Source organism: Lynx canadensis, chromosome B4, assembly GCF_007474595.2.
Source record: "Lynx canadensis isolate LIC74 chromosome B4, mLynCan4.pri.v2, whole genome shotgun sequence".
Taxonomy (NCBI): Eukaryota; Metazoa; Chordata; class Mammalia; order Carnivora; family Felidae; genus Lynx; species Lynx canadensis.
Window position 1 is genome coordinate 131,160,823 of NC_044309.1, and position 23,077 is coordinate 131,183,899.

Genomic DNA, 23,077 nt, shown 5'->3' on the forward strand with positions numbered 1-23,077 from the left:
CTGGGATTAGGCTCCAGGGGCCCTAAAAGCTCGGAGACTGTCATTCTAGCACAGGAGAAACAAACAGCGCCCTAAGACGGGGTGCTGAAAATCTGAGAGGGTTTGTATTCCACTGAACTTCGCCGGAAGCCTCCGCGCCCAAGGATGCTTCCGTTGCCAGGCAACCGCCCGGCCGGCGTGGTCCCCCGCGTCCCGCTGAGGAAGCCGGGAAGAACCCTACCCTTATCAAGATGGCGGCGGCCACAGGGCGGGGGGCGGGGTCGGGCGCTGTCGGCCTGTCCAGACCTTTCCTCTGTTTCCGCTGTTTCATGCTAAGGGCGAGTTTCCGCCAATACTTGTTCTCTTTTCTGGTTCTCGGAGCCCAGGGAGCCCGGGAGGAAGGCTTGTCTGCAGGGATCGGGGCAGATACCCCGGTGGTGGAGAAGGCGGGACTTCCGCGTCTCGCCGGAAGTGACGCGACAGTCGCGGCCGCAGACAGGTGGAACGGCAGGTGGGTTCAGGTGCCAGCCTGGCCTGGACCCGGCGGAGGGACTGACGCTTCCGGTGAGCGACCGCGGTAGTTCCCAAGGGCCTGGAGACCCGTGGGGCGGCCTCTGGGGTCTGAGTCCACCGCCCTGGCCTGGACTTCCCCCCTGTACCTAGTAAGAACCCTTTACCTTCCCGCCCCCAAACCCCGGGGACTCCCCCCACCGGCCAGGGGGAAGGGGGAGGGTCCGGCTCTCCCGGATCGCCGCGGTGGAGGTTGACATCTGGGCACTGCGGGTCCCTAAACCCTACGCTCTTTTCTCTCCCTGATCCAGTTCCCCATTCCTCTGCCGAGCTGGGCACTTAGCCAGCCCCCCTCAACTCTCGGAACCATGTTTGCAGACTTGGATTATGACATCGAGGAGGACAAACTGTGAGTATTTTGTTCCCTTCAGGTCCCAGGGATGCACGAGCCCCAAGGGCCTCCAGATCCCCAGACGTCCCAGGTCCAGAGACCCTTGCCTCTCAGCCGGGGGTGGGGTGGCGGGGGAGATTGGGTCTTGTCCTGTAGCAGAAATGGACCCTGCCCTAACAGGAGCTCACCCTCTGTAGGGGGCTGTGGACACATTAGCAGATGATATTCCAGGGCCACATGGGCACTAATGGAGAATGGCCTGGCGACAAGGAGAGATCAGATGGGCCAGGGCTTTTGCTGGGATGTTCAGGGAAGACTTCGAAAAGAGGTGGCCACTGAGCCAGGTTTTGAAGGTGAACAGGAATCTCGTAAACGTAGCTTGCTCCCCGGCACAGATGATGAGTGGGACAGATTTTTAAAAATTGTTCGCCTCCTTACCAAAATGTATCCCCCATCACTCCGCTGCCCGTGTCCTTAGTGCTTCGTATGGTGTTCGACGTCAATAGGTTGTTAGCCAACGTTTGCTGAACGAGGAAGTGAGCGAAGGCAAATATTTTTCCACAAAACATAAATAAGCCCAACCTTGTAGTGAAAGCTGAGAGGTAATCGAGCAGAGCGATTGAGAGATGGGTGACGGATAGTTTAACAGGAGCCTTCCCTGTGCCCTCGGTCATCCCTCCTCCGGGGAAGCAGTCTCATGTCTTTTCTTTCTAGCGGAATCCCTACTGTGCCTGGGAAGGTGACCCTCCAGAAGGATGCTCAGAACCTGATCGGGATCAGCATAGGAGGAGGGGCCCAGTACTGTCCCTGCCTCTACATCGTCCAGGTACTGGCTGCCTTGCAGGTGGGGGTGAGGTCCTGGAAGGGGCGAGCCACCTCCCTACTGGGGCATGACCAGGGCAGGTTCATCCTTCACTCTGCAGAGCTGATGGCTCCCCGTCGCTGAGGTCTGACCTCGTCAGAGAGGCCTTCCTGACCCCTCCCCCTCCAGCCAGCGTGCCCTGGTTTTCTTGTCATTTCAGCGTGTTCTTTTCCTTCTCAGCACTTGTCACCGTCTCTAATCACGGGTTTGCCCGTTAGTCGTTCTCTATCTAGCCGCTTCCCAGACTCCGCGCATTGAGGACGGGAGCCGAGTTTGCTTTGTTACCGCAGTCAGCACCCAGTGGCGTTCCTGGCGCGGGGTCGACCTTCGGTAAAAATGCCTCTCATGAATCCACGAACCGAGTCCGCCCTGAGTCCTGGTGCAAGTCGAGTGTAGGGGGGAGTGTGCAAGTCCGTGAAGTAATAACGGTCTGAGTTCAAGTGTCACCTTCCCTGCTTAGCAGCCAGTTACTTAAGCTCTCTGGGCCTCAGTTTCCTCACCTGGAAGGTGATGGTGTAAAATGTGAAGGTCACGGTGGTGGTTAAACAGAATGCCCCAAACAGTGCCTGGCATTCAGTAAACACTCATGAAGTAGTAGCTGTTACTATGTTTATGGCGGCCATTCGTTTTCCCAGACGATCTCCCGGAGGTGCTGAATGATTTCGTGGTTCTTGTCAAAGAGACTGCCCTGGTGATACTCTGTCAGCCGTGACTCAGGAGTGGGGACAGTTTCCTTTACCCCGTGGCTGGTCAGGAGTGACTGGTTTTTCGGTAGCCTCGGGAGGAAACTTGCCACCTCAGACGTAAACTTGACCTGGCTTCTACCCTGATCTAACTTTCTCAGCTAGGTAGTCATTGATGGCAGATGGGAGACCGTAGTCTCCCAGGATCTTGCAAGAGTCGCTTCTGGGCCTTGGAGACCGAGATTCCCGGGATCTGGCCCGGCTTGCTCAGGCTCAGGGTGCTACCTTCACGAGCAGTTTGGTCTCCTGTGACCCAGGAGGTGTTAGGGAGGCCTGGTCCAGGCCTGGCCTCCTTGCCATGTGCCTTTTGGGCCCCTGCCCCCTCCCCCTCCTCACCTGTTTGGAGTCAGGTTTGCTTAAAAGAAACTGGGATTATATACTCATAGACTTTGGTTTTTTAAAAATCGAATTGTGTTGGGTGCCTGCGTGGCTCAGTCGTTGAGCATCTGACTTCGGTTCAGGTCAGGATCTCACGGTTTGTGAGTTCGAGTCCTACATCGGGTGAACGGGAGCCCCCACTGCAGGTAAAAAAAAAAAAAACAACAACAAAAATGAAAACAAAAACGTAAACCCCACTTTGGGTGAGACCTGCTTCTCTGTCTGTCTGTCTGTCTCTCTCTCTCTGCCCCTTGCTCACTTGTGCCCCCGCCCCCCACTCTCAACAGAAATTGAATTGTATTTTTATCAAAGCTTATCCGATTTGCTCTGGATAAGTCAAGAGCACCAGAAGGCCTGTGTCAAATAACAGCCCACCTCTTCCACCCCTTCTTACCACCCTTCCCCACCCCCACCCGCCCTTCCCCCACCCCATCCGGCAGCAGCACCGCTTTTCCTCCCTTGTAGCTGTTTCTTCCGGTGCGTTTCCATTTTTCTCACTTAGATGCTTATCTTGTTACTTCTTGGTCTGTCCCTTGTAAATATCTGTCACCTTTTCCCAGTCCGGTGGATGGGCACGTTAGCTGTCTTCCAGAACCACTCTGCTTTCTCTCACCCCAGCCCCCCAGCATAGTGATTTTGCAGTTTCTGCGAACCCACTGTCACCACCGTCAGCGCGGCGGGCCTGGCTCCAGGGTGGGCGCTAGGGATCGGGACGTGAAGAAAATAAAGAGCCCGTCCTCCCTAGCTCGTGTTGCAGGAGGACAGTAACGCGCTGTTCTGCATACTGAGCTTAGGGATCCTCCGTGGTTGTGCTTTTTAAAAAGATTATTTAAGGGGCGTCTGGATGGCTCAGTCAGTTCAGCGGCCAGCTCTTGATTTCGGCTCAGGTCACCATCTCACGGTTCACGAGTTCAAGCCCTACACTGGGCTCTGCCCAGACGCAGACGCACAAATTAGCGTCTGTGCTGGTTATTTTATTTTATTTAATTTTTTACAGTTTATTTATTTATTTTGAGAGAGAGCAAGCATTAGTGGGGTCGGGGGGGGCAGAGAGAGGGGGAGAGAGGGAATCCCGAACAGGCCCTGGGCTGTCAGTGCAGAGCCCGACGCGGGGCTGGATCTCACGAACCACGAGATCGTGACCCGAGCTGAAATCAGGAGCCTGACGCTTAACCAGCTGAGCTACCCAGGCACCCCGTGTGCCGGTTATTTTCGATTGGTTGGTCATCTGGTTATTATAGAGGTTGTTTTTTTCTGGATATTTTATATAAAAAGAATCTGCACATGTCACCTTTCGTATCTTGCTTCTTTCACGTAGCATAATGTTTTTGAAATTCAGTCAAGCTGTGGCATATTTCAGTATTTCATTCTTTTCCCGGCTAATCTTCCATTTTGTGGATACCCCACAATTTGTTTACCCGTTTGGTGGACATTTGGGTTGTCTGCACCTTCCGGCTGTTACGAATGACACCACCGCAAACATGCACGCGCAGTTTCTGTGGGGACACGCGCTTTCCTTTTTAGGGGGTGCGTACCTGGGAGTGGCAGCGGGATTGCTGGGCCCCCCGGTGCCTCTGTGTTTAACTTTTTGAGGAACCTCTGTCTCCATTCTTAACTCAGTTTTCTTTTTTAAAGTCGTTTCTTGGGGGGCACCTGGGTGGCTCGGTCGGCTCAGCGCGCAACTCTTGATTTCAGCTCAGGTTGGGATCTCATGGTTTGTGAGTTCGAGCCCTCGTGCTGACAGCTCAGAGCCAGCTTGGGATTCTCTCTCTCCCTCTCCCTCTGCCCCTCCCCCGCTCATGCTCTCTCCGTCTCAAAATAAATAAACTTAAAAAAAATTAAAAAATGAAGTCATTTCCTGGGTTTTCTCCCTTTGCACTCTCCTCGCACATTCAGGGCCCTTTCCTCAGGCGGACTTTGCCCATCGTCTTTCTGTTCCCCCCACCTGCGCTGCAGCCGGTCCTCGCTGACCCTCCCCTTCCCTCCCCTGTGTTGGACTCCCCCGCCTCCAGGAGCCCCCTTTCTTTTCTAAAGTCTTTATTTTATTTTATGTATTTATTTTGAAGTTCATTTATTTAAGCGGTCTCTACACCCGGCATGGGGCCAAACGCTCAACCGCGAGATCGAGGGTTGTTTGCTCCTCCGACAGAGCCAGCCAGGCGCCCCTAAAGTGTTTATTTTAATTTTTTTTAACGTTTATTTATTTTTGAGACAGAGAGAGACAGAGCATGAATGGGGGAGGGTCAGAGAGAGAGGGAGACACAGAATCGGAAGCAGGCTCCAGGCTCCGAGCTGTCAGCACAGAGCCTGATGTGGGGCTCGAACTCACGGACCGCGAGATCATGACCTGAGCCGAAGTCAGCTGCTCAACCGACTGAGCCACCCAGGCGCCCCCTAAAGTGTTTATTTTAAATGCAATTAGTTAACAAGCGGTGTAATGCTCGTTGCAGGCGTACAATGTGGTGACACGGCACCTCCACGCCTCACCCAGTGCTCAAAACGGCAAGTGCCCTCCCTCGTCCCCATGCCTGTTTCACCCATCTGCCCCACCAGTGACCATCAAGGCGTTCTCTGTAGTTAAGAGTCTGTTTCTTTCTCTTTTCTTTTCTTTTTTTTTTTTTTGGCTCGGTCGGTTGAACGTCTCTCTCTCTCTTTTTTTTTTTTTTATAATTTTTAAAAAAAATTTACATCCAAATGAATTTACATCCAAATATGTTAGTGGCTATATATTCGTTAGCGTATGGCAACAATGAATTCAGGAGTAGATTCCTTAGTGCCCCTTCCCCATGTAGCCCCTCCCCCCCTCCCACAGCCCCTCCCGCAACCCTCAGTCTGTTCTCCATATTTAAGAGTCTCTTCTGTGTTGTCCCCCTCCCTGTTTTTGTATTATTTTTGCTTCCCTTCCCTTATGTGCATCTGTTTTGTCTCTTAAAGTCCTCATAGGAGTGAAGTCATAGGATGTTTGTCTTTCTCTGACTAATTTCGCTTAGCATAATACCCTCCGCTTCTAGCCACGTAGTTGCGAATGGCAAGATTTCATTCTTTTTGATTGCCCAGTAATACCCCATTGTCTAGATACACCACATCTTTATCCATTCGTCCGTCGATGGACTTTTGGGCTCTTTCCATACTTTGGCTATTGTTGATAGGGCTGCTGTAGACCTGGGGGTGCATGTGTCCCTTCGAAACAGCACCCCTGTATCCCGTGGATAAATGCCTAGTCGTGCGATTGCTGGGTCGTAGGGTAGTTCTATTTTTAATTTTTTGAGGAACCTCCATACTGTTTTCCAGAGTGGCTGCACCAGTTTGCATTCCCACCAACAATGCAAAAGACATCCTCTTTCTCCGCATCCTCGCCAACGTCTGTTGTTGCCTGAGTTGTTGATGTTAGCCGTTCTGACGGGTGTGAGGTGGTATCCATTGTTTTGATTTGTGTTTCCCTGATGATGAGTGATGTGGAGCATTTTTTCATGTGCCGGTTGGCCATCTGGATGCCTTCTTTGGAGAAGTGTCTATTCGTGTCTTTTGCCCATGTCTTCACCGGATTATTTGGGTTTTGGGTGTTGAGTTTGATAAGTTCTTTATAGATTTTGGATACTAACCCTTTATCCGATATGTCATTTGCAAGTATCTACTCCCATTCTGTCGGTTGCCTTTTAGTTTTGCTGATTGTTTCCTTCGCTGTGCAGAAGCTTTTTATTTTGATGAGGTCCCAGTAGTTCATTTTTGCTTTTGTTTCCCTTGCCTCCGGAGACGTGTTGAGTAAGAAGTTGCTGCGGCCAAGATCAAAGAGGTTTTTGCCTGCTTTCTCCTCGAGGATTTTGATGGTTTCCTGTCTTACATTTAGGTCTTTCATCCATTTTGAGTTTATTTTTGTGTCTGGTGTAAGAAAGTGGTGCAGGTTTGGGGCGCCTGGGTGGCTCGGTCGGTTAAGCGTCCGACTTCGGCTCAGGTCATGATCTCGCGGTCCGTGAGTTCGAGCCCCGCGTCAGGCTCTGTGCTGATGGCTCAGAGCCTGGAGCCTGTTTCAGATTCTGTGTCTCCCTCTCTCTGACCATCCCCCGTTCATGCTCTGTCTCTCTCTGTCTCAAAAATAAATAAACGTTAAAAAAAAAAAAATTAAAAAAAAAAAAAAAGTGGTCCAGGTTCATTCTTCTGCATGTCGCTGTCCAGTTTTCCCAGCACCACTTGCTGAAGAGACTGTCTTTATTCCATTGGCTATTCTTTGCTGCTTTGTCAAAGATTAGTTGGCCGCACGTTTGTGGGTCCATTTCTGGGTTCTCTGTTCTGTTCCATTGATCTGAGTGTCTTTTTGTGCCAGTGCCATACTGTCTTGATGATGACAGCTTTGTAGTATAGCTTGAAGTCTGGGATTGTGATGCCTCCTGCTTTGGTTTTCTTTTTCGAGATTGCTTTGGCTATTCGGGGTCTTTTCTGGTTCCATACAAACTTTAGGATTATTTGTTCTGGCTCTGTGAAGAATGCTGGTGTTATTTTGATAGGGAATGCATTGAACACGTAGATTGCTTTGGGTAGTATCGACATTCTAACAATATTTGTTCTTCCTATCCGGGAGCATGGAATCTTTTTCCATTTTTTTGTGTCTTCAATTTCTTTTTTTTTTTTTAAATTTTTTTTTTCAACGTTTTTATTTATTATTGGGACAGAGAGAGACAGAGCATGAACGGGGGAGGGGCAGAGAGAGAGGTAGACACAGAATCGGAAACAGGCTCCAGGCTCCGAGCCATCAGCCCAGAGCCCGACGCGGGGCTCGAACCCACGGAGCGCGAGATCGTGACCTGGCTGAAGTCGGACGCTTAACCGACTGCGCCACCCAGGCGCCCCATGTGTCTTCAATTTCTTTCATAAGCTTTCTATAGTTTTCAGTGTATAGATTTTTCACCTCTTTGGTTAGATTTATTCCTAGGTATTTTATGGGTTTTGGTGCAACTGTAAATGGGATCGATTCCTTGATTTCTCTTTCTGTTGCTTCATTATTGGGGTCTAGGAATGCAACCGATTTCTGTGCATTGATTTTATATCCTGCAGCTTTGCTGAATTCATGAATCAGTTCTAGCAGTTTTTTGGTAGAATCTTTTGGGTTTTCAATATAGAGTATCATGTCGCTGCAAAGAGTGAAAGCTTGACCTCCTCCTGGCTGATTTGGATGCCTTTTATTTCTTTGTGTTTTCTGATTACAGAAGCTAAGATTTCCAGGACTATGTTGAATAACAGTGGCAAGAGTGGACATCCCTGTCTTATTCCTGACCTTAGGAGGAAGCCCTCAGTTTTCCCCCTTTGAGGATGATATTAGCATTGGGTCGTTCATATATGGCTTTTATGATCTCGAGGTATGAGCCTTCTATCCCTACTTTCTTGAGGGTTTTTATCAAGAAACGATGCTGTATTTTGTCAAATGCTTTCTCTGCACCTATTGAGAGGATCATATGGTTCTTGTCCTTTCTTTTATTGATGTGATGAATCACGTTAATCATTTTGTGGATATTGAACCAGCCCTGCATCCCAGGTTTAAATCCCACTTGGTCGTGGTGAATAATTTTTTTAATGTATTGTTGGATCCGGTTGGCTAATAATCTTGTTGAGGATTTTTGCGTCCGTGTTCATCAGGGAAATTGGTCTGTAGTTCTCCTTTTTAGTGGGGTAAGAGTCTTTTTCTTCTTTTGTCTCTCTCTCTCTTTTTTCCCATTTGTACTTTTGTTTTTTTCTTAAATTCCACATACGAGTGAAAGCATATGGCATTTGTCTTTCTCTGACTTATTTCGCTCAGCCTCATACTCTCTAGATCCATCTATGTCTTTGCAAATGGCAAGATTTCCTTCTTTTTTATGGCTTTGCATATTGTGTCTCTATACACCACATCTTCTTTATCCATTTATTGGCCGATGGACAGTTGGGCTGCTTCCATATCTTGGCTACTGTAAATAATGTTGCTCTAAACATAGGGGTGCATGTATCCCTGTGAATTAGTGTTTTTGTGGGGTGAGTGGGTAACTCAGTCAGTTCAGCGTTCAACTCTTGATAGCAGCTCAGCTCGTGATCTCGCGTTTCGTGAGATCGAGCCCCACATCGGGCTCTGTGCTGTGCGTGGAGCCTGCTTGGCATTCTCTCTCCTCTCTCTGCCCCTCTTCCCCGTTCACACTCTCTCTCTCAAAAAAATAAACATGAAAAAGAAAAGAGTTAGTGTTTTTGTTTTCTTTGCGTACTCAGTAGTGCGATTGCTGGATCATCAGATGGTTCTATTTTTAACTTTTGGAGGAACCTCCACACTGTTTTGCAGAGCAGCTGCACCAGTGTGCATCCCCACCAACGGTGCCAGAGGGTTCCTTTTGCTCCACGTCCTCGCCAGCCCCTGTTGTTTCTCGTGTTGTTGATTTTAGCCGTTCTGACAGGCGTGAGGTGGTATCTCATTGTGCTTTTGATTTGAATTTCTCTGACGGTGAGTGATGTTGAGCATCTTTTCATGTGCCTGGCGGTCCTCTGGGTGTCTTCTTTGGAGAAATGTCTGTTCATGTCTTTTGCCAATTTGGTAATTGGGTTATTTGATTTTGGGGTATTGAGTTTTGTAAGTTCGTTATATATTTTGGATACTAGCCCTTTATCAGATCAGTCACTTGCAAATATCTTCTCCCATTCCGCCGGTTGCCTTTTAGTTTTGTTGATTTTTTCCTTTGCTGCCCAGGACAGGGGCGCCTTCCTCAGCTTACTTCCTGATCGTGGTGGAACACATCCTCCTGTAGCTTTCTGAGAAAGGCTGCCAGGGAGGTGAATGTTTTGAGAGCTTGTGTCTCTGAAAATGCCGTTATCTTGTCTTTGTTGTGATTTTCATTTTCTTTCCATCTGACGCTTGGCCAGATCAAATTCAAGAATGGACAAGTTTGAGGGGCGCCTGAGTGGCTCAGTCGGTTAAGCGACCGACTTCGGCTCAGGTCATGATCTCGCGGTTTGTGAGTTCGAGCCCCGTGTCCGGCTCTGTGCTGACAGCTCAGAGCCTGGAGCCTGCTTCATATTCTGTGTCTCCCCCTCTCTCTGCCCCTCCCCTGCTCACGCTGTGTCTCTCTCTGTCTCTCGATAACAAATAAATGTTAAAAAAAAAAAGAGTGACAAGTTTGAAAATAATTTTTCACTTAGAGATTCGATGGCATTTTATTATCTTTAGACACGAGCACTGTTGTTATGTCTGATGCTTTTCTTTTTTTTTAATTTTTGTTTAACGTTTATTTATTTTTGAGACAGAGACAGAGCATGAACAGGGGAGGGGCAGAGAGAGAGGGAGACACAGAATCAGAAGCAGGCTCCAGGCTCTGAGCCATCAGCCCAGAGCCCAACGCAGGGCTCGAACTCATGGACCGCGAGATCATGACCTGAGCTGAAGTCGGACGCCCAACCGACTGAGCCACCCAGGCGCCCCTGTCTGATGCTTTTCTTATCTGTGACTCTTTATCTGTAATTCGTTCTGTCCTTGAAATGTCAAGACTCTTGGGAACTTCTTCTTGTCCTTGGCAACTTGAAGGGCCATGACGATGGCTCTTGGCACAGGCCTTTTTCTGTCTGTTGTGCCGGAGCCTCAGAGGGTGTGTTCCTCAGGGGCCTCGTGTCTTTCTCTGCCGTGGGAGTCTTGAGTATTAGCTCTTTTCTTTTTTTTTTTTTTTTTTCAACGTTTATTTATTTTTGGGACAGAGAGAGACAGAGCATGAACGGGGGAGGGGCAGAGAGAGAGGGAGACACAGAATCGGAAACAGGCTCCAGGCTCCGAGCCATCAGCCCAGAGCCCGACGCGGGGCTCGACCTCCCGGACCGCGAGATCGTGACCTGGCTGAAGTCGGACACTTAACCGACTGCGCCACCCAGGTGCCCCGAGTATTAGCTCTTTGATGAGATCCCGCTCTCTGGTTTCTGTTCCCTCTTGTGGGACCCCTCTTGGTTGGTGTTGGGCTTCCTGAATGGACCTTCTTATATTTTTCTTTCTCTTTTCTTCTGGCTGTGCAGTTTGTCAGTTTCCTCGGCTTGGTTTCCGTAGCTTCTTTGACATTGTACATTTCAATTAGATTTTGCATTGCTAAGAGATCTTTCCTATTTCCGAGTCGATCCTTTTACGTCATCCTGGTTTCCTTTTTCTGATCACCTTGAAGATGTTAATTATGGCTTTCCTTGTGTTTTTCTGTTACCTCTGCTTTGTCGCTGCTTTCTATGGCTCCTTTTCTTCTGTTTAAGTATTTTTCATGTGGGGCACATTTCTCAAGTGCCCATCCTTACATTAGGAGTGAACCATCACAGGCACCTACTACCATGAAGATCCGTGTGCAGGCCGTGTCGGGTGGGCTTCCCATGGGGCGGTCGGGCATCAGGCAAGCTGTGGGGGGGATCTCCCGGTGTCTACATCGACGGGCCGTTCAGGGCAGGGGCCTCCAGTCTCCCTCGGGGAAGGGCAGTAAGCCTGGCTGCTGGCATTCTGGGGCCCCAGTGGGGCTAGAGGGCTTTGGGACTCGCTAAACCTGAATCTGTCTAGACTCGTGCCTCACTCCCACCTCCCTCGGTCCCTGGGCCTGAGTTGGGAGCTTCTCTGAGGAAGCCCATCTCCATCTTGCCCAGAGAAGGGGGAGTGGGCGGCTGTGTGGACAGGGAGGGAGCCCAGAGTTGAGTCGGTTCCCTACTTTCTACACCTTGCCTTCTACCCACCTGTGGCTGTTTCCAGAGGTCCGCTTCCCGACCTCTGGCAATTTCCAGCAAAGATTAGATCCCTCTTACTAAAGCCCCTCTGCGGGCGCTTGGCTTTCCACTGTCCAGCTTCCAAGGACAGGTGGATCCTCTTGCTGGTGCGGTCTCCCTTATCAGTTTTTAAAAAATAATCCCCGGGGCGCCTGGGTGGCTCCGTCGGTTAAGCGTCCGATTTCGGCTCAGGTCATGATCTCACGGTCCGTGAGTTCGAGCCCTGCGTCGGGCTCTGTGCTGACCGCTCGGAGCCCAGAGCCCGTTTCCGATTCTGTGTCTCCCTCTCTCCCTGCCCCTCCCCCGTTCACGCTCTGTCTCTCTCTCTCTGTCTCAAAAATAAATGAACGCTAAAAAAAATTGAAAAAGAAATAATCCCTGTGTTCTTAGCGTGATGCTCTGCCCACCTCCCCCACCCTGCCCCCACAGGTGTTTGACAACACCCCGGCAGCCCTGGACGGCACTGTGGCGGCTGGCGATGAGATCACCGGCGTCAACGGCAGGTCAATCAAAGGCAAAACGAAGGTGGAGGTGGCGAAGATGATTCAGGAGGTGAAGGTAAGCCTGCCGCGGGGGTGGGGACACAGGCACCCTTCTGGGACGCCCAGCCTCCCAGAGGCCCCGGCGGGCCTGCAAGGAGACGGGCCCTCTCTCGGCTACCTCCTTGGTGCGCCGGGGTCTGGGCCACACTCCAGCCTCCCTCGGTGGCCCCCACGTGTGGTCAGTAAATACCGCTCCTACTCGAGGACTGGTGCTGCCTTGGCGGGAGAGTGGGCACCTTTCGGTCCCCTGCCCTTCAGCTCCCAGGGGAGCTTTCGGACTCGAACCAGGGCCTCGGGGCAAGCCAGCGTGTCCCCCTCTCAGGGCTGGAGCTGGAGCTGGAAGTCCAAGGTGATCCCGCCGGGGTCAGTAGACCCTCGATAAATGTCAGTTGGGCCATGCTTGGGCCTGGGAGGGGAAGGAGGAAAGAGAAGCCCCCCCCCTCCTCATCCCTGTAGGGACTTTCAGTCCCCTGGGTCCTCCTGGGCTCACAGACTGCCCCCCCCCATCCTCTGAGCCCCCCATGGTGCCCACGAGGACGAGAGCTGTTGTGTGTGCACAGCCTTGACATCAACACAAGGATCTCCCGGCTCCCGTGTTTGGGTGCGGGCAGGGACTACCGTCCCCATTTCACTGGTGCCCAGAGAGAGGAAGGGATTGGCTTTGGTCACACGGCGGGACCAGAGCCCAGGTCTGACTCCCGCTGCTCCAGCCGCTGTCGGTCCTGGGGCCCCGGCATGCTCTGCCGCAGCCCGAGAGAGCCTCGTGCATCCGAGGGACTCTGACGGCGTCAGGCCAGTTTGGTTCCCCTTCAGGACTCATTTTTGGAATCCTGTTTTGCATTTGAATGGATCCTGCCCCAAGTTCAAGGGTCTTAGGATTGCGTGGATGAGAGTGCCTGTGGTGGCCTCACGTGGTTAGGGAAGGCTTCTCAGGAGAAGCCGGGCACTTCTCTTCCAGATGTAGAATGCGACGTGCGTCAGCCTCCCTGCTGCCTCGGTCCCTGGGAGGTTGGGGCCGCCCTGCACCTGCTCCTTTGAGCCCCAACACCGGGCACAGAGAAAGTATGCAGACATACTAGCTGAGTGAATGGAGGGACCCCTCAGGATGGGGTGGCTTCGAGCGCAGAAGACACTCCACGTGGGGCAAATGGCGTAGCGAAGGCTTGGAGCATGGCGTGCGTCAGGGAGGCGGGGCACCTGATCCGGCTGGAGCACGGGACATCAGGGACCGCCACGCCGTGAGCTCTGTGGCAGCAGGGACTGTGTCTGCCCTTGTCCCCGCTGGTTCCCCGGGGCCTGGCACATAGCAGGACAAGGAGGGACTGGAAACAAACCAGTTAAGGCAGGGCCGTGTCACAGCCCTTGGCCTGGCATGGCAGAATCCGTAGTTGGTCTGGGTCCTTCCCAGGGCTCAGGATTCTCTCGTGACCGCAGATTTGGGGGCGGACAGGCCTTCCCCAGGGAAGGGGCCTGGGACCCAGGAGACTCCATCTGAACTCTGCCTATCCTGCTTTTCTAGGGGGAGGTGACTATTCACTACAACAAGCTGCAGGCGGACCCCAAGCAGGGCATGTCCCTGGACATTGGTAAGCTGGACCAGAGCAGGGGCCCCACAGGCACCTGGCCCCTCCTCTGCCTCTTTATGACAGTGTGTCAGGAGCTATGTGGCTTTTGACCAAGCCAGTGCAGAGGGCCTAGGAGGACCCACGATGCTCTCCTGCCTGCCACTGGCTCCCAAGAATCAGTCCTTGATTTTGCTCTGTCCCGTGTTTCAGCCCTCTCCCCTGGCCACCTCCTCTGGGACCTTGCTGCTGTAGGGTGGCCCCTTAGAGGCCAGCCCCTCACCCTTCCAAAAGGGAGGGCGGCTCACAATGAGGCGTGGTGCCCCATGACCACTCGCACGCCCCTGCTCGACCCTGGCCCCCTCTTCCGCCTCCCTACTCCCAGGAGGGCTCGAGGTCTGAACTGGACCTCAGGCCTCGGGCCTCGGGTCGCAGGCCAGCCCTTCCTCCCACGGCATTCCCTGGGACAGGTTGCCTCCTGCAAGGGGGGCTGGGTTTGGCTCTGTAGTAACTTCAAAACTCCAGAGCTGGACAGCAGCTTTGAAGTCCTCTGGACCAGCCGCCTCATCCCGCATCAAGGCCTGAGGCCCAGAGAGGGCTCTGCGTCCCCTGGGTGAATGCACACGCAGATCTCTGGGCTCTGGAGCCCGGCACGCTTTTCCTCCACCCTAGGGCCGCAGCCACCTCCTGTTGTTTTTAAAGGAAAGAGGCTGAGAGCAGGTCAAGTCTGTCCTGAAGGTTCTCCCTAGAAAAGCCCTGTGGTGCCAACCCGGTCCCCTTCCAGGGACTAAGTATACGAACACATATACGATACTTGAGTCCGGGGTCCGAGGCCACTCGTGGTTGAGGGCACCTCCGCTCCCAGATGCGGAAGGGACAAGAGGCTCTCCCTGGTTTGCCTCTTGGCATTACATGCATTTACCTCCTTCCAGCTCCCGACACTGCCCTCTTGTGGAGTGAATAGGGCAGGGGGCCCAGCACGCCCGCCTGGGGCTCTCCCCACTCCACGTTCACCCCTGCACTAAACATCAGCGCGGCCCCTCAGCCCCTGCCGTCGCTTGCAGTGAGAGATGAGCTGGGGCAGGGATGGCCTGAGGGCCCTGCTGTAGATTACCTGTCACTGAGTCCACTGAGACCCTTTCTCGCCTGGTCCCAGTGTTGAAGAAGGTAAAGCATCGGCTGGTAGAGAACATGAGTTCGGGGACCGCGGACGCCCTGGGCCTGAGCCGGGCCATCCTGTGCAATGGTGAGTCCTGTCCTCCCGCCCAGCCGCCCCGGGGACGAGGTCTCAGGCCCAGGCTTCCGGAGAGAGGGGCGCCTTGGCTGCCCACGTTGCTGATGTGGGTCCTGCTGCCTGTGGGGCTGACGGTCACCATCCACTCGCCCATGGGCCTCTCTGCCTCCCCAAGAGCGCCCGCAGCCGTCAGCCCAGGCGGCCATGGCCCCCACACCCCGGTGGGGATCCCGGGCCCAGGTCACAGATGAGAGCAACACACAGTATGGAGGTGCTTCCTTCCAGCAGCCCGAGCTGGCGCCTTCGCCACTGCCCCGGCTGCTGTCACAGCGTTGGCGGCAGCCACCGCGTGCCCTCTTCTCCAGTGTGGCCCCGGCTCCCTGCTCCTGGACCGCCCACGTCGCGCCTACCTTTCTCCAGAAGGTGGCGCTGCTGCCCTCGTCTTGGTGGTTTCTGCCCGGGACTGGAGGTGGGGGCGGGGAGCCACGGACAGGCACGTTCACACCCACGCATGTGTGTGGCCAGCAAAACACTTGGTCCTGCTCCGACCGTCCCCAGCCCGGATTTATAAATAGCAGTTCTGCCGTATATATATGTGGGGGCGGATATAAATGCCTATATATATATATATGGTAGGCTCAGTTGGGCCTCATTGGCTGGGACGTGGGGGTGGGGTCTGAGCCCGTTCCAAACGGCTACAAAAGTGGCAGCTGCTATTTTCAGCTTCTTGGTGTCTATAAATCCCGGTTACTGTAGTTACCATGCGTTGAGACGAAATTAGAGCTGGTTGTTGTGTTTTTCCCCCCAAACCTTGCAATTTCCCCAGCCTTAAATAGGGTTTCTAAAATTGAAGCTGTCATGATGTCCCATGACCCAGCTAAGAACAACAGCGCCGCCCTTACGTGGCTCCTTTCCTGCCAGGCTGGCCAGGTGCCAGGGCTCCGGGCAGCCAGCGCCTGGGGGCCGGCCGGGGGCCAAGCTCCTGAATGCCCCCAACCAGATGCCCTCCTCCCCCAGAGCCCACCCTCCCCCCCCGACACGCAGCCACTGTCTCTGCCCGGACTCCGCTTCTGCTCCCCTCCTGTCACTCAACAGCCCTCAAGGTTACTCTGGTCATTTGTTGCCCCCTCCCCCCACCGCCCCCTCTGCTGGGCCGTGAGCCTCGAGGGCATGACTTGGAGCTCATGACTCCGGCACACGGAAGGTGCTTGAGAAACACAGGCGTTAAATGGGTGGAGATGTCCACCCAGGTCCGGTGCCAGGCCTGCCTCCAAGCCCCTCCCGAATTGGCCTTCCTGCCCCACACGGTTCTCCCTTCTGAGCCCGAACCTTCTGAGCCGTCGCAATGGTGATGGCGATGGCTTCTGCAGGAGGGGCTGCGCCGTGCCTGCGTGAGAGTTGTCAAAACAGCTCCTCTCTGGCTCCTGCCTTCCTCCTTGGCTGTCGGCAGGGTTTGTGTTAGACGCACGGGAGCCTTGACTGCTTGAGAGGGCCCGCCTTTGGCTGGCGGCGGGGAGCCACCCACGGGTTGGGCCTCGGGGAGGGCCCAGCCGGTTTGCGCTGGTGACTCGCGCTGGTGCCTCCGTGGCCATCGCCTTTCTGGCCCTCTGATGTGCCCGTCCTGTGTGGGGCGTCGGGGGACAGCTCGTCTCGGGAGCCGCCCCGGGGGCGGCCCTGCCTGTCCCCTGCTCGCCCGTGGTTTGGGTGGCCCGGGTCGCTACGAAACACTTCCGGGACCGGCTGAGATGCCAGACCCCCCCCGCCCCTGGGACCCCAGCCCGTGCCAGTCCTGCTTCTCCTCTGGGCGCTGCCTCTCCCCTCCCCAGCCTGGCTCAGGCCACCCCTGGCTCTCTCCTCGCCCCACGCTCGCCGAGACTCACTGGCCTCACCTTCTCCTCTGACCCCCGCAGACGGGCTTGTCAAGAGGCTGGAGGAGCTGGAACGGACCGCCGAGCTGTATAAAGGTGAGCGGGCGCACACTCTGGCCGCCGGCCGCGTGCCCGGAGGGAGGTGTGCCCGGCCGGGCGGTAAGTGCCCAGCATAGCCCCGCCCTGGGGTAGAGCTTTAGGGTCCTGCGGCCGTTAGGAACTCTTCAGAAAAAGAAGCCTCTCATCACTTCCTTTTTCTGACTACGGAAGTCACACGCATCCACAAAAAGTCGAGCGGTGGCACGCGTAGACAAGGCGAGAGTCTCTCAGAGCCCCGCCGTCTCCCGGAGATGAAGCCCATAGAAGGCCTCGTTCACCTTCTGCCCCCGCCAAGTCCTGGCTCCCCTGTCTGACGGCGGCTCCTCTCGGGTGGCGCTGGGGGCTAAGCCTTCGACCCCAGGCCCTAGTGTGACTGTGGGAAAAGCCAGCGAACTCAGGAACAGTGAGGGCCTGGGGGTGGGGGTTGGAGGCCGTGTCCCGGGGGGGGCCTTGTGGTCTCACCACGTGCCCCCGTTCCCCTCTGGTTGGGTTTCTCCCGCAGGAATGACAGAACACGCCAAGAATCTCCTGCGGGCCTTTTATGAGCTGTCACAGACCCACCGGGGTAAGGGCACCCCCAAACCTGCCAAGTGGCCCCGGAAAGACCCTCACTCCCTCGTCAGCTCAGTCCTTCCCTGTACGGTGAGGGTGTGGCTGATCCCCTCCCCGGGACCTTCCTCACGCCCCCACTCGGGCGGACCCCACAGCACCTGACCTCAGGCCCTTTCCGGGCCGGGCCTTGCCTAGATGCTGGCATATAGCAATAATGGAGGCCAGTCGGGAACGTGTGGACCAGCCGGTCTTCTGTGGGGGCCCAGGCTCTCGTCTGGGCCCTGCCCAGTCTTACCTGTACTGCCTTACTGTGTACGGGGCCTTTTTTACTTGTGGTCTCATTTCCTACAAGGCTGTTAGCTGGGCAGGGCAGGGCAGCTGCAGTTAAGCCCCGTTTCCGGTTGGGAAAATGAAGGCCAGACAGAGGAAATAGTCACGCAGCTCCTTAGGGCAGAGCTGGCCTTAGGACCCAGGCATCCAGACTCCCAGACCAGTTCTCCGCTGTCAGGCAACCTTCTTCCCCCGAGCCTTCTTCCCCCATGCGCTGGTCACTCTGGGGAACGAGGGCCACTCCCGTCAGGTACAGCCCCGGCTCCCTTAGGGGATACAGACCCAACTCGCTTCGGGCGTAGAACCACCTACCTGGGTTTGTAGACTTCATGCGGACCTTGGCCTTCAGCCTGCCGGGCCCCCCTGCCCTGCTTCTTCTCCCCATCAAATCCCGGGCTCCTCCACGAAGGGGTCAAGTAGGGGCAGCCTTCAGGGCAGACTTGTCCTGCAGCCTTTGGGGACGTGTTCTCTGTGATTGGGGTGCGGGAGCCCCAGCCAGCTGCGAGCGAGGCTTTTGTGAAGTTTGCCGACGCCCACCGCAGCATCGAGAAGTTCGGCATCCGGCTGCTGAAAACCATCAAGCCGGTAGGTCACGTCGAGCACGCGTGTGTCAGCCTGTGAGGGTAGAGAGGGGGCAGCGCGGCACGCAGAAAGGGTCCCGTACTGGAGTTGGAACCCTGGGGTGCGGGTCCGGCTTGGTCACCGACGTGGCCGACTGGGGGTAAGTCACTCTCCCCGGCCTCACTCGGCATTGACCGACTCACTCGTTAAGTCTGCCCTTGGCCTGGCCTGGCCCCTCGCCCTTCAGTGGACAGAGCCGTCTGGGAGCGCCCTTTGGCTCTGACGCCTGAGTCCACTAGAAGGATTGACGGGTCGGTGTCATGCTTTGTCAGCTGGCCAGCCTGCCCCCTGCCCCTGGGGGACTGAGCATCCGCCCCCTCCATCCCTTCCAGATGCTGACAGACCTGAACACCTATCTCAACAAAGCCATCCCAGACACTCGCCTCACCATCAAGAAGTACCTGGACGTCAAGTTTGAGTACCTGGTGAGTGGAGTCTCCAGTCTCTGGGGAGGGAAGGGTCTGGCACCACGGGGAGAGAGCCCCCCTGGAAGTTTGCCCCTTAGTGGGCCACAGGGTGGCAAGCCGGATGGGGCCAGCCTCGGTCGTGTCTGATTGAGGGTGTGGGACCAGGGACCTGGGAGGTACTGGAATTGGGCAGCAGCCTGGACACTGGCCCCAACTGCTGAGAGGAGACTCTGGGAGGCTGGGAGCCTGGGGTAGGCAGAGGGCTTATTCTGGACCACTCTGACCTCTTGGGATTTTGGGGGCACTTTTACCAGTGGGTCAGTGGTTATAAAGTAGGTGCCAAGGGACATTATTGAGTTTTATGTTTACGTAATAATTCTCATGGTCAAAGGAGTTGACGGAAAATGCTCCGTGAAGCAAGCCAAGGTTCCTTTGCTGCAGGACTTCTCAAAGCCTTTGACAGGCCTATGTGTAGCATGAGTCTTCAAGGGCCTTCCCATGCTCTTTTGACCACGGAATCCCTTTTTTCCCAGAGCATCTTGAGTTTAGTAAACGCTGGGCTGTTTTCTCAGGCCCTTGCCAGCCTCCCGGATGCGTGCTCGCGCCCGCATGCTCCCGCGTGCACCTCGCCCCGGGCCTCCCCGAGCAAGGGCCGGTCTGAGTGAGGTGCCACCCTGCCCCCGACATGTCTCAGCCTATCCTCGTTGAGGATGCGCAGGGCCCAGGAGGCCTGGCGTGGCTGCTCCTTGGCGGGGGGCGTAGGGGTTCTGTGGCGTGAGAGGAAGTGGGGCACAGGGTGGCCAGCCCGAAGGTGCCGCCGCCCTGACATCGTGGCCTCGCCCGTCCCACACAGTCCTACTGCCTGAAGGTGAAGGAGATGGACGACGAGGAGTACAGCTGCATCGTGAGTCCTCAGGGGCTGTCGGGCGGCCCTGGTGTGGGAAAGGGGGCTGTACGCACCCCCGCTTGTCTCCCAGGCCCAAGAATGTCCTGGGTCTGCCAGGGGCACCGCGGTGGGGGGGGGGGTCAGGCCTACCTGGGAGAGGCTTGGGGTCTGGCCGGGCTTTTGTCTCTGCAGCTGTGGAGCTCTGCGCCCCAATCCTGGCCAGCTTGCCGTAGGACCTCCCCCCGAAACCAGCCCCTCTGGGCCCTGTGAGGCTCTTGCGGGGAAAAACTGACTTTCCTCCTTCCCAAGAGGCGTTTTTGATCTAAATTTTTCATATATTTTTTTAACTTTTTTTTTAAATTTATTTTTGAGACAGGGAGAGACAGAGCATGAACAGGGGAGGGTCAGAGAGAGAGGGAGACACAGAATCTGAAACAGGCCCCAGGCTCTGAGCTGTCAGCACAGAGCCCAACGCGGGGCTCGAACTCACGGACCGCGAGATCCTGACCTGAGCCGAAGTCGGCCGCCTAACCGACTGAGCCACCCAGGCGCCCCTAAATTTTTCATATTTTTGATGGCAGGATCCACCCTAGGACTAGATGTTCGTTATTTAATGTGGCGAGGGTTTGGTTTTTTGTCCCCCCCCCCCCCCCCCCCCCGCCAAAGGTATGAGCAGGTGCTTCTGGCCATCCCTGGCGTCCTCAGAAGTGGTAGCTTTGACGAGTGCCCTGTGGTGCGGGGGAGCGAGCTGGCGGCTGGGCTCTGCAGCCTTCCTGCCCCCTGCCCCCATCTGTCCCAGAGCAGGCTCCGCCCGCCCCCTGCCAGGTCCCTGACGGTCACCTCCCTGCCCCAGGCCCTGGGGGAGCCCCTGTACCGCGTGAGCACTGGCAACTACGAGTATCGCCTGATCCTGCGCTGTCGCCAGGAGGCGCGTGCCCGCTTCTCCCAGATGCGCAAAGATGTGCTGGAGAAGGTGGAGTTGCTGGACCAGAAGCACGGTGAGGGGCGGAGGTGGGCGCTGGGGGCCTCGGGGGCATGCCCCGCCCCAGCCCTGTACCGCCCTCCGGGGTGGGGGCGGGGGGCGGGGCTACCGGCTTCTCCCCGTCTCAGAGCTGGGAAGACCGCGGCCTGGACAGGTAGGCACTTACGTGAGGTCCCACGGCCAGGCCATGGCGGAGCTTTGAGTCCGACCCAAGAGGGACAGTCCTGGCAGAAACGCAGCCCCCTTCCTGGGGTCTGGCCTGAGCGGGGCTGGTCCACGCCCTGTGGGCGCAGCGGGGTGCGGGCCCGGCTCCCCCTTTCCCTGACGCGGGAGCTGGGAGACCCGGCCTCGCCCGCTCCCAGGGCGCGAGGCCTCCGCGAGGCGCGGACGGGAAGCCCGGGGGGAGGGGCAGGGGGGTGCCCGGGCAGGCTTGGAGGGGCTTCTCCACCGGCGCCTGTCCGCTTGCCCTCCCTCCCCAGTCCAGGACATCGTGTTCCAGCTGCAGCGCTTCGTATCCACCATGTCCCAGTACTACAACGACTGCTACGCGGTGCTGCGCGACGCCGACGTCTTCCCCATCGAGGTGGACCTGGCCCACACCACGCTGGCCTACGGCCTCAGCCAGGATGAGTTCACCGACGGGGAGGACGAGGAGGACGAAGACGACGAGGACACGGCAGCTGGGGAGCCGTCCAGGGATGCGCGAGGGGCCGCCGGGCCCCTGGACCAGGGCGGGAGCTGGTGTGGCTCCTGAATTGCCCCCGTGGGGTGCGGAGCTGGGGGGGCAGGGTGAGCGAGCGGGAGGACAGCGCCTGGAAGCGGGGGCGGGGCCGCCGCACTACAGGGCGGAGCCTAAAGGCCCTGCCGGCTTGGGGCGCCTGCCTCCCTGCTCCTCTGTCCTAGCTCAGCGAGCCCGGGCCCCGTCCGGGAAAAGGTCCGGGCCCCGGACACCGGCCCCCTCCCCCCTCCCTCCCCAGCCAGATGGAGAGCTTGGCCTCTGGAACTGCCTTAGGAAGGAGAGAGGGGGCAGAAAGGAGGAGTGGTGGGAGGCGGCAGGAAATCCAGGACCCGTCCCCCCTGGGCGGCGCCGCTGTCCCCACCTGGAGCCTACCGGAGCTGGGGGGCCGTGGGTGGATGGCCGAGGTTGAGGCCAGCGTCTCACGTACACCCGCACCTCGCCCGGGGCGGCCCCACCGCAGCCCACACTCACACCTCGGCGGCCTTTATTTATTTCGTGCCCCCGGCTCAGCCGCTTCCCGGGGTAGGGGCTGGGCGCCGGGCCTGTATCGAATAAACACGAACCCAGACGGAGCTGGGCTCTTTGCAGTGGCCTCAGACCCCCCTCCCCTCAACGCCCCGCCTGCTGCCTCCCCGGTCTCCGGGGAGGGTGGGCGACAGGATTTGTGGACGTTCCCTTCAAATATGTCACTTCCTCTCCGCACTAGCTCTGTGACTGGCACTACCGTCCCCGTTGACAGACGGGAAACCGAGGCTAGAGACATGTCTTGCTCAGGGCCACCCAGCGTACAGGGACAGGGTGGGCTTTGGACTTCAATCTGTCGGGTCCCCGAGGCTCTGGGGAGCCTTTCCTGTCCTCCCGTATCTTTGGTCTGTCAGTGCTTCCGGCCAGCAGCCCAGCCTTTGTTTGGGGAAGGGCAGGACAGACACTGACTCAGGAGGCCCCGAGGCCCCACGTCGGGGAGAGAACGTAGGGTGCCCCCACCCTCCGGCCATGCCTGTTCTGCCAGGGCCGTGGGAGAAGGGCAGTGGAGAAAGCCACCCTCGTACCCCGTGTCTTTGCAGGGTGGCCGTGTGTCCCGTGAGCCGCGCGTCAGTCTGTACCTGCGGTCCCGTGTAATTAATAGTGTCCCTGTTTGGACACTGAATTATACGGTCATCCTGACGAGGGAAGAGTCGGGGGGGGGGGGCAGAGGCTAACATGGGGTGGGGGGGAGAATGGCTTTCTGCTTATTAGCTGTGAGTTCACGGGTCACGGGCAACAGCCCGAATGGGACTGTCAAGCGTGGAGGGAGGGACGGGCTGTCGCTAGGGGTCCACGCAGGTCCCGCGGAGCTGCCAGACCAGACCGCCTCTCTGAAGGAACAGCCAGTGTGGAGGCCAAGGGCACAGACTGCAACCAACCACCTGGCTTCCAGTCACAGCCTCTCTAACCCTGAGCTCCTCCCTGACCTCTCTGTGCCTCGGTTTCCCCGTCTGTGATTGTGGCCAATAACGGTCCCTGCCTTAGTGGGCTATTTTGAGCATCCGAGGAGGTGACGCCTGGAAAGGACTTAGTGCCTGGCACAGTCTGGGCGCCGTGAGTGTTAGATCAAACGTAGTCCCTGCTCCAGTGACTCTGGGGGAACCTCAGACCTGTGTGAGCCAGCCAGGCACCTGGAGGGCT

General features: G+C 56.4%; 1 protein-coding gene across 3 annotated transcripts; it reads left to right on the plus strand.

Annotated features, from left to right (window-relative positions):
• Positions 1 to 343: 343 nt before the first annotated feature.
• Positions 344 to 21,984, plus strand: PICK1 (protein interacting with PRKCA 1). Of its 3 annotated transcripts, none has more exons than XM_030320588.1 (13): positions 344 to 543; positions 801 to 898; positions 1,595 to 1,706; positions 12,020 to 12,148; positions 13,652 to 13,718; positions 14,851 to 14,940; positions 16,839 to 16,892; positions 17,398 to 17,460; positions 18,229 to 18,362; positions 18,731 to 18,823; positions 19,659 to 19,709; positions 20,545 to 20,689; positions 21,153 to 21,984. In XM_030320588.1, the coding sequence occupies exons 2-13, from the start codon at positions 858 to 860 to the stop codon at positions 21,425 to 21,427; spliced, it is 1,254 nt and encodes a 417-aa protein (XP_030176448.1). In that variant the 5' UTR covers positions 344 to 543; positions 801 to 857; the 3' UTR covers positions 21,428 to 21,984. The 3 variants fall into 3 exon arrangements, with proteins under 3 accessions (XP_030176448.1, XP_030176450.1, XP_030176449.1); XM_030320590.1 differs by having other exon boundaries at positions 344 to 490; XM_030320589.1 differs by lacking the exon at positions 344 to 543 and adding an exon at positions 550 to 641.
• Positions 21,985 to 23,077: the final 1,093 nt, after the last annotated feature.

Excerpts from the sequence above, each read along its gene's own strand:
- PICK1 (XM_030320588.1), top strand. The coding sequence starts at position 858 with ATGTTTGCAGACTTGGATTATGACATCGAGGAGGACAAACT. Across the intron at positions 1,707-12,019 it reads CCTGCCTCTACATCGTCCAG|GTGTTTGACAACACCCCGGC; the intron begins GTACTGGCTGCC and ends CTGCCCCCACAG. Across the intron at positions 19,710-20,544 it reads ACGAGGAGTACAGCTGCATC|GCCCTGGGGGAGCCCCTGTA; the intron begins GTGAGTCCTCAG and ends TCCCTGCCCCAG.